Here is a 10,321-nt window from a genome sequence, read left to right as displayed (position 1 = left end):
AGAGATAGAGATGTTGGTGTGTCTGTACTTCATGCTTGAAATCTTTCAGCATACATACTGTACAGTCCTTTTGTTTTCTTAAGAAGCATGGACAGAACAGAAGCCAAGATATGCAGGTGATAGATTATGCAGGGGGAGAAACGGATTTCTCCTGACAGGCAGAGATCTCCACATAAGAGAAAGGGCAGAAAATGCTGCAAGGAAACACATGGGAAAGGAGATTTGTATAAACCAAAAGAGCCTTCAGGCAGGAAGGAAAGTGATCCCTGAGCTACTGTATGTGAGGCAACATCACTCAAAATAAAAAAATATCGGATGAAAATATGTGCTCTGTTTTTTGTTCTTCTAGAAAGCAAAATTCAAAGGGAAAAGAAATAGAAAGAAGCAGGAAAGATGTATCTAACCAGACAGTTTACCTACACTGAAACACCAACACGTGCTGCAATGTGTCTTGCAAGCACATGGAGAGGACCTCACCCTGCTTAAATGCCGAACTGCATCACAACACACAGATATGCAGGTGCTCTGCTAAGCACAGCAGCAGTTAATTACACAAACCAATCTAGATAAATTGTTGCCTCACGCAGCCCCCATTTTTATCTACCTTACCTAATCTTACAAGTGATCCAAAAAACTTATACAGTGATCTACTTTTTGATCTACTTTTACCTTCCCTCCAGGACATTTTGCAAGAAGTGTTTTTCTCTGGAGCTTCACCTCTCTTTGCTGAGCAGCCCATGTCTGCTGGTTTGCAGACAGCCCTGCAAAACAGTCTCTCTGCAGGACACCTCTCCCATCTTACTGGATCCAAAGATCCCAATAATAATGGGTAAGGGCAAAGCCCACACAGGCTACAAGAGATGGCAGTTCAGGGATACTGTGGTGATATCTAGGTTGGATACAGAACTGAGGATGAGTAAGGAGACATTCCAGACACCTTGGCAAAAAGCTGACCTGTCAGAAACCAAGCTCTTAGACAGGAAGGTCTGCTAGGCACAATCCACATTCAGCTTAGTTTCCTCTAGGAACTGAAATTGTCCCAATATCACAGCGCTGCTTAGTCATTCCCCCATCAACTAATCTCAGCCTGTTAACCAAACTTTTTCTGCAGTTGGGTTTTTTTGATATTTTAAAATGCAAAGCAGGAGAAAGCTTGAGTGAGAATGCTGGCCTGCAGTGAAGGGGTGCAGACACATTGAAGGAAAGTGCCATAGCATCAGTGCAGATAAAACAATTGGGTTCACGTTTATTTTTAGCCCGGAGCTTGGCCCACGCAGTACCAGCATTACATGCAGCCCTTTGAGGGCCTGTAACTGCCAGAAGAGGAATCTCACCACCAGCACCTTCTGAGGGATGGAGCACCCTGCAGGCCACGCTGCAGCGGGCCTGGTGTGGGGATGGGCAGTGGAGCCCTGCTTCCAGCAGTATAGCCCAACACCTGCTGCAGCCCAGTGAGAGCCCACACCTGTAGGAGCTGTAGAAAAGGCATCAGTCCCGTTTAATGATTCCTGGTCTCTGTAACAAATGTGCTGCTGACGCGCAGCAAAGCAAAGTGCATGGTGAGCGGGACTTGGTCCCTGCTCCGAAGGAGGGGAGAGTGGTGGGGCCTGGCACAGCTCCAGGGCCACCCCAGTGCCTGGGGAGCAGCAAGGATGGGAAGAGCCCCAGGCTCGGTCCAGTTGGCACCAGGGTCAGGTCCAGTTTGCAGGGAGGTACAGCTCGAGTTCGGCTTCTGCATGGCGTGAGGAGGGCCAGGGGCAGGTCGGATATGCCAGGACAGAGTCTGGAGGAGGTTGTGTTTGGAGGACCTAGGACAGCCCCTGGAGAACACTGCTGTGGCAAGTTTGGGACCATCCTGCCTGAACCATGGTTAAACCAAAGCAGGGGAGAGGAACAGAGAAGGGGCCGGAGGTGAGCAGCCCGGACAGGTTTACCTAGCCATTTGCAAGACACCTGGTAGCAGGGGATCTGCCAGATGCCCCGAGGTGGGGGTGGGCCTGGCAACAAATGGTTACCAGCTGCTCCACATCCCTGACAGTCTCTCCCAGCTGCAGCTCAGACACCTCTCAGCCAGGAGTGGGGCGCTGAGGGAACAGGGCCTCCCCTCATTATCTGATGGAAGCATCGCTAGGGGGGTCACGATCCAACTCCTCACTCTCCTCATTGGGGGCTGACTCGCTGGTGGAGGCTGGGGTGAAGGCAGGAGACTTCCTGTAGAGAGGAATAAAGGCAGCAGTCACGGCACTGCTGAGGGGAAGGACAGAACACATCTGGTGGGCAGGGGGAAGGAGAAGCTAAAATACCCGCCCTGTCTGGTCTGTGATCTGTCTCCTCCCCACATCACACCAGGACAGGGAGTACTGCTTCAGCTCCCACTCACCACCACACTGGCTCCAGGCCCTGCTCAGCACACAGGAGTCCTGGTCCTCCAAGCTCACCTGTCCCCAGACTGGGTGATGAGCCGCCGGCAAGTCTCCATCTGCACATCCAGACCTCGTTTCATGCTGCACATCTCCATGTACTCGTGCAGGTGCCGGTTCATATCATTCTTGGCCGTGGCCAGCTCCAGCTGCCAAAGGAAAGCAATGAAGAGATGAGCCTTAAGCATACTGCAATGCGGAGCATGGGGCACAGCCAGACATGAGGCTGCCATCCCACTGCTAACAAAACAACTGCACAACAGTTGGTTTCTCCCTCCTGCAGGAACCCACTCCCCCATTTCCCATCCTTCCTCCTTCCTGCACCTCTATTTGGTCGATGGTTTCCTGGTACTCCTTCTCACGGCTCTTGAACAACGACTCTGTGTCTTTGATCACCTTCTCCAGGCTGTCATCCTGCTGCTGAGGAGAACAGACAGCATGTTTAGAGGTAGAGAGGTATCCAACATGTGGAGCCAGAGGAAAGAGAGACAAATCAGAGAGAGAACTGGCAGCACTGAATTAAGAGGAAAAAGCTCACGAGCAGTATGGCCAGATGACAGACATGAGTCAGCCCTGCAAACACGAAGCAGAGAGATCTGAGATGTACCATACTGGACAGTAAGCACTACAGCCCAGAAAAATCCCAGAAAAACCCAATAACTTCAGAGAGAATAACTAATATCCTGCACATAGCCAGTGTTCAAGCACATGTTCCCAGAGGACCAACAAGGTCCAAAGGTGAAGACAGCAGAGCCTTTGGCCAGACTTTGTGGCCTCAGTTTGGGCAGTTGCTGCCCCAGCAGTGGGCAAGGGCCATGAGAGCCCAGGGTGGCCAGAAGAGCCACCTGGGTCTGGGAAACACATGAGAATGGGCCCAGGAGGGAGGAAAGGACTCTGAAGCTCAGCCACTGAACAAACACCTCCTAGGGCTCAAGCAGAACTGAGCACCCCAAACATCAAGTGCAAGCCCCGGGCTGAAACCAGAGAAAGCATGGCTCCACTGTTACCTCCCCCTGCACCTCTGCAGCTGCAATGGCGTATCCAGAGAAATCCTCCCAGAGGAGCAGTGTCTCTTCTGTTTCCTCCCACGTGAGGCTGTCACAGTCATCTTCAAAATCATATTCCCTCCTAGGGGCAAGGGGACAAGCATGTCAGCACAATGCAGAAAAACTTTTGCCATGAGGACAGGCACAGCCCTGCCAAAGACCCTGCCCTGGCTTGCAGGGCGCTACAGCCCTCTGATGTCTGTTCCTAGGTGAGCTCAGGCATGCCCCAAACCAACAGCTGATGGGGAGGGGGCCAGCTTTATGGTCAAAAGCCCCAAACTGAGGTAGTGACTCACAGAATCCAGGAGCAGGGGTGAGAAGAGGAACATGGCAGAGGGAAGATGGCTCAGCACTGCTCTCAGTGGCACAAGCCACCTGGGAGGGCATTACCATGCAAGTGAGAGCACAGTGGAACTGAAACAAGCCCTCTGGAGAAATACATCATCCCTCCTGTCCTTCGGAGGCTATGGGGTGGGAAGCAGGTTGGGAATACCCCAGGACAAGAGGGCAGGGCTACAGACAGCACTCAAGCACCAAAGCAGCATCCTCCCCAAGGCCATGGAGGGCTCAGGTGCTGGTCAGTCTCTCCTCAGCATAGCCACAGAGCACAGGGCATAAAGAGCAGCCCTGAAGGAGCTGCCACCTCGGCATTGCCCAGAAAGGAAAAGCAGCAGACTTCTCCCATCCCTTACTCCCCATCCACCAGCCTGCACAGCCAGGGCAACCAAGGAGAAGACCGGTGCCTGGCAGGGTGGAGAAAGCCAGAATGACCCACACCATCAGAAGGCCTGGTCAGGAGAACAGCCCACAGATATGGTATTGTTTTATAGCTAACAGCACAAAGCCACAGCCTGCAGCCAGGCTGGCCACACATCCACTTGTGTGGCAGAGCTCAGCGCTCTGCTGCTTGAGGTGGTGTGCGGCTGCAAGGGGTCAGCTGGAGTGAGGCTAGGCCACACTCACAGCTGGTTCAGCATCCTCTGCATTTCCTCATTGATACTCATGGCTGTGGTCTCGTCCTCTTCTTCCTCATCAGGCTTTCTGGAGGCATCGCTCTCTGACAGTGAAGTATCTTCATCGCTGACCTGCTTCCGCTCCCGCTTCCGCCCCATCGAGGCTGGGACCTTAATGGGAGACAAGTGCAGAGACTACAGAAACGAGGCCGGGTCCGAGGTCAGGAGTAGGCAGTTGAGAGGAGATGGAGGGAGAAGGAATGACGGGGGACAGACGGACGGGGAATGAGAGAAAGAAAGAGAGGAAGGAAGAAAGAAAGAAAAGCGAGAGAGAGAGAGAGACGGGCTTATTATGATCCGGTTAAAGATGGTGCAATGGATAAAATATGGTTTTAGCGTTTTCTAAAATTAAAACTAAGCAACTAAAGATGGACTCTATGAATCTGATGAAAAAAACAATGTGATTTTATTGCAGAAGAACTCAAATCACCCACCACCCCAGACCAGAGACAGAGGGAAACACAGAGACAGGAAAAAAGAGACAGTCTAAAAAAAGTGAAGTATGTCAATATTTACAGTCCAGCCTCATAGAAAGTTTATAATTTGTACAGTTTCTCAACTGAATGAAACTAACCAGTTGCTTCTGTAGGAAACAAATTAAGACAGAAATGCAGCAACATTCAGAAAGAGGAAAGAGACAGAGACAGAGAAGAGTGACAGAGAAGATGATGGAGAGGGGAAGGGGAAGGAGAGAGATGGAGTTAGAGACAGACACTGGAGCCACGTGTCTCCCTCCTGCAGCTGCTGCCCTACTGCTGTGGCATCCCAGGGCCCAATACTACACATCAGCAAGAGGTTGAAGGGACGTGATGCCCAAAGCAACACTTGGAGCTTTCCACTCTGCCTTTTCACCTGATGCTTCCAAAGGGCATCATTCAAGAGGAGACAGAGAGCAAGGGACCATAAGGAGCAAAGGGCAGGTGATAAATTGCCTCTCCAAGAGGGGTTATGTTGCTGCCTCTTCTACCTCCTTTGGGAACTCTCCTCCCCAGAGCTAGCTGCTGAGACTGGGACGGGTGCATCTCACCTGAAACATCTTGATCATGTCCTCGCAGTTCCGCTGCTGTGCCACGTCACATAGCTTGGCAGTGATATCAATGCGCCGGCAGATGTCCATGTCCACCTTCATGGCCTTCTCCTGGATCTTGGTGTCCAGCTCTGTGATGTTCTGAACCCACAGTGGCCAGCATGGCGCCACAGAAAGGGGATAAAGGAGGAGAATTAGGCAAGGCACATGACATCAAAGCTCCTTTGTTCCCTTGGTAAAATAACTGCCTCCCAGGGCTGTGGACTCACATTGCTCATCAGTCCCTTGAAGACAACAAGCTCTGCCTTGAGTTGTTCCACCTTCATGGCCAGTTCCTCCTGGCATGCTTCAGCCTCCTGGGCTTCCTGCTCCAGGGCAGAGGAAGGTGCACACATTAGCCCCAGCAAGGGGCAGCAGGGAGCAGGGGAAGAGTGCAAGAGTGCTCACCTCCTGCAGCTCTGTGACTCGGTCCTGAAGTTGGACACGAACTGTGTACTCCTCTTCCCACCTAGGGAGAGAAATGCACTGCTCAGATCTTGTGCCACAGGCTGCTGGAGAGAACAGACCAGCAGCTGCTCACTTCACAGCAACCCCAGAGGGAGCAAGGATGGCAGCAGTGCGGAAGGCAGAATGTGTCTGGGAATACATTGCCATTTGTTTCTAGTTGGCCACAACTGCTAAACACCCATCAGCCCTCCTGGTCACAAACGCAGTCCCACAATGCTCTCTACCAACCTTGCTTGAGGCCAGCCATGTCTCCCTGCTTTGTGGTAGGGGGAGCTGGGGACACCAACACAGCCCTGCACAGCAGCTGCTCTGCATGCCCTGCAGCCCACCAGCTGCTTTGGCCACCCACAGCCCCTTGGTCTTGGGTTATGTTCAGCCACAACACGTAGGAACGGTCTTTGGGTTTCTCTGCATACAGCAGAGCTGCACCCATCTACATTGTATTTGTGCAGTTCAGGTCGCCCAGAAGCATGGAACTCTAATATCACGTTACATGGCCGTGCTGTACACTTCAATGTGAAGGTCAGAATGAAAAATATTGTTTTGTCCTGCAAGGAAGTGTGACAGATCATGCCTTTATATGCCAGCTTGCAGCATATTAGCCCACAGATAGATTGGAATGGATGGTGGGTGCTGCATTAGCCTATGCAGCTCTGCAGCAAGGCCATGCCAGTCTGCCTGTGCAGTCTGTCCAGACACATCGCCCCACAGTGGACCACACCATATTTCCCAGCCATGAGCTCATCACCTTGGGTTATGCTGCGGTGTTGGCCCAGCCCCTGTTTGGCTGGGAGGCCACCAGCTGCACAGCTGTTTGCTAAATGTTTGCTAAATGATGATCGCAGAGAGCGAATGGGCTGGTACGTGCCCCGCACCCATGGCTGTCCCACACAGTGCAGGACACTGCAGGACCACTGTGGTGCTGCTTCAGGCTCCTTGGAAAAGCAGAATGTCTCTGACAGAATAAAATTTGTCTGGAAAAGCAACAAGAGCCAGACCCTGCCTGTGCTGGGATCCCTGGTTTCTGCTTAACACTTGCAAGCACCACTGACTCCAGCTTTTAAGGTTGTACAAGGACATGCAGAACTTCTCTCGCTTACAAGTGTGAAAAATAAATCCCAATGACTGGGAAACCAGAGAGCTCCTGAAAAGCCCTCACTCTCATCATTTTAAGGTATGAAGATGATGCCACGATTTGGAGAGTCCTGAATCAGGCATTTTTAAGCTCTTATAGCTGGCAACGCTTCTCCTTATTCAGACAAGGAGAAAGAGTGCAGTCCTATCGTTGTGGGTTTCATCCCACAGCTTCAGAGGGGGAAGCAAAAGGGTTTTGCATCCGTTTGTGGGAAGAAAAAGATGAAGAGAGGGAAGGAGAAAGTTAAAAGGTGGGATTTTCCTTATATGGGAACCTCTCAAAAAAGGCCTCTGTCCCTGGGGAGAAGATGCATTCCACCACTGAAAAAAACTGTCAGCGTCTTTCAGCATGGAGCTTACTCGCTCTGTTGGTCTCCACCTTCCTCTGGGCTCCGTACTGCCCAATCTGCCAAAGCTTTGGGAGAATTCATGCTACAAAAGACCAGTAGAGATCATGTAAATGCTGACTTAATGCCAAAAAGTAAGAAGGATTCACGCTGTAAGAGATAAATAACCACATCCATCCCTTACAAACCTCACTCTCTCAGGCTCATCTCCTGCCTGGCTCCGTTTCCCTGCTCCATCCTGCAATGCACCACTCCTAATTATAACCCGGCTGCATCACTGCACCCAGCCTGGAGAAGCCAGCAGTCTGCCAGGCTGATGCCACCTGGACCAAAGCTTTGCTGTTTGACGCCAGCTCGCAGCCACCCCACCCTGTCACCACAACGATGCCTGTCCCTCCCATGCCACCAGTCTGCCCAGAGGGAGAGGGCAGAGAGCACATTTCAGCAGCAGGCAAAGCCAGCTCCCCCCTACTCCCCCCCCCCCCCCCCCCCCCGCTAACCTCAGGCCACCAAAGTTGGGGACGTGACAAGTTCCTTTGCCAGAGCCACCTCTGCTCTCACACAGCAAAGGGGACGTCAGTGCTGGCCCATGGTGTGGGTACAGCACGGAAATGGGATCCTCCTCTGCCATCCCCCACTTGGGACCCGGTGTAGGAGGGGGTCTGCGGGTGGGATCTGCTTTCTCCTGCCCCTAGTAACACTGTCCAAAAATAGATCCCCTCCAGTAACATTGGCCCGTGGCCTTCCTCACCGCCTGTCCCTAGCCAGCAGGATGCACCACAACCCACTCTCTCTTCTGCCCAGGCTTCAGCAGCACCAGCAGACTGCAGTCAGACACCCCAGCTAACACGCTCACAAACCCAAGAGGTGGTGGCATCCTAGTTGGGTATCTGACTACTGTCTCCCATCCTTCTTCAGAGCTCTCTGCTTTTCCCCTCCCAAAAGGTGGCCCCACTCTCTGCTCAGGTTGCCCTGACACGGCACTAGCTCCCTGCTATCTGATCTAAAAACACTGAGAAAGGAGAGTTGCCTGCCTTGCGGAAGGAACCCAAGCCGTGCTCAGTGAAAAGCCCTTAGGTGCACAGAAAAGCAGCGGCAATTAGGAAAAAAAATGAGATGTCAACTCCCTTCTCATATGCCTCACTTGGTGCTTCAGAGCACCAGCTGTGCAGCAGGAGCATCTGCCCAGACAAAGCCTTACCAAGCCAGAAATGGAAGGTGTCATATTGGGTCCCAAGCCCCGACTTTAGCACCAGATCTCACAGCTCAAAGGCACAGGGCACTAGTATGCTTCAAGTGCAACATTTTGCTCCTTCAGTTATTTAACAACGTACTTTACAAGTGTCCTACAACTTCACAGAGTGATCTCTCTCATCCCAAGTCGGTGAGCAGCCAGCAACCCACCCGCACTGCCCCAGGCCTTGCTCCAGCTGCTGACTGGTCCCATCCTGTGTGCCGCTCTTCAGACAGCCTCACCAGCCAGCTTGGAGCAGAGTGCTCCAGGCATGGCACAGAGGATGCTCAGCCACAAGATCAGCGTGCCGGCACTGTGCCCTGCTCCAGAAGCATGCCGTGCTGCAGCTATGGTGTTGCAGAATCCTGAAGAACAGGGTGCTCCTGTACCCACTGCCACCTGTGGCAGAGCCCTGGCAACGATTTCTGGGTTGCAAAAGTGAGGGAAGAAGGAGAGGGCCTGGGGAGCCAGACCCCTGCATGCCCCCAGCTCCTCAGCACATCTGCACACACCCAGAGACCTCCTGGTGCCCTGACCCATTCCGCTTCCTCACCACTGCACTCTCACCTTTCTCACCCACTTGCCAGCTGCTCCTCTTTCCCCAGCGCTTCCAAATGCCTTCCCTTTCAAAACCCTGGCTCCCAGCATCCTGCTATTTCTTCACACTCTGAGCCCCAGCCTGGAAAAGCACTCCTGGTCCTCATGCCAGGCTGAGAAGCCAGAAGGCACAAGGTCAGCATCCCAAGAGGTCTCAAGAGGCAGAAGGTGAGCAACGGCCCGACTAGCGCAGGACTGGACCAGACCTCAACCACCGACCGTGTGAACCTGAGGAGACCCAAACGCAGAGGGCTGCTCTCTGGGAGCACAATGACTCTCCACGCTCACGCCTTCCAGGGTCCGCGCTTGCGAGGCGAAGCCCGAGGTCCCGCTGCCAGCGCTTCCCCACCCGGAGCCCGCGGCCCGTCCCCCGCTCACCTGCGCTTGTACTCGTCGCGCTCCCGCTTCACCTTGGCCAGCACGTTATAGAGGGCGCGGATCTCGGGGGTGATGGTATCGATCTGCACGCCCACCCCGTCCGGGTGGATCCACGAGACCCCCGGCCCCTGCACCAGCGTGGTCTCCGGCCCCGGGCCCAGCCGCCGGGCCTGCGAGAAGGACCAGATGGTGCCGGGCATGAAGCGGGAGTTGGCCGCGAAGGGCGGCGGCTGGGCGGGGGCGCCGGGGTGGCAGCCCGGGGAGCCCAGCGGGCGGACGGGCCCGCAGAGCGCGGCGGGGCGGCCGGCGGCCAGCGCCAGCCCCAGCGGGCGGATGGGCCCCACCAGGCCGGTCTGCACCGCCTGGTCGCGGCGCGGGGGACCGCGGGCCCGGCCGCCCTCCTCCAGCGCCTGCTGCAGCTGCTTCTCCAGCTGCCGGTTGCGCCGCTCCAGCTCGTGGACCTTGGCCAGGAAGCAGCGGAACCGCAGGTTCAGCGTCTTCAGCACGCTGATGTTGGAACCCAGGTCATTGCGGAGGGCCATGGCGGCAGGCGGCGCGGGGATGCAGACCGGCCCGGCGGGGCCCGGCGGCGGCGGGGGGGGGCCGCGCTCGGCCGCG

General features: G+C 54.3%; 1 protein-coding gene across 1 annotated transcript; it reads right to left on the bottom strand.

The window, feature by feature from the left end:
- Positions 1-1,220: 1,220 nt before the first annotated feature.
- IFFO1 (intermediate filament family orphan 1) lies at positions 1,221-10,320 on the bottom strand (the record flags this gene model as incomplete). The annotated part of the gene is made up of 9 exons (XM_042866839.1): positions 1,221-2,211; positions 2,439-2,569; positions 2,745-2,840; positions 3,428-3,548; positions 4,430-4,614; positions 5,507-5,647; positions 5,776-5,871; positions 5,954-6,014; positions 9,704-10,320. Coding segments are annotated over 9 exons (1,551 nt in total), but the record flags the coding sequence as incomplete, so codon positions are not given.
- Position 10,321: the final 1 nt, after the last annotated feature.

This window comes from Lagopus leucura, unplaced genomic scaffold (assembly GCF_019238085.1).
Source record: "Lagopus leucura isolate 7727_CA_CO unplaced genomic scaffold, USGS_WTPT01 Super-Scaffold_100001, whole genome shotgun sequence".
NCBI lineage: Eukaryota > Metazoa > Chordata > Aves > Galliformes > Phasianidae > Lagopus > Lagopus leucura.
Note: the sequence above shows the minus strand (reverse complement) of the source record. Positions and strands in the feature narration are given on the sequence as shown.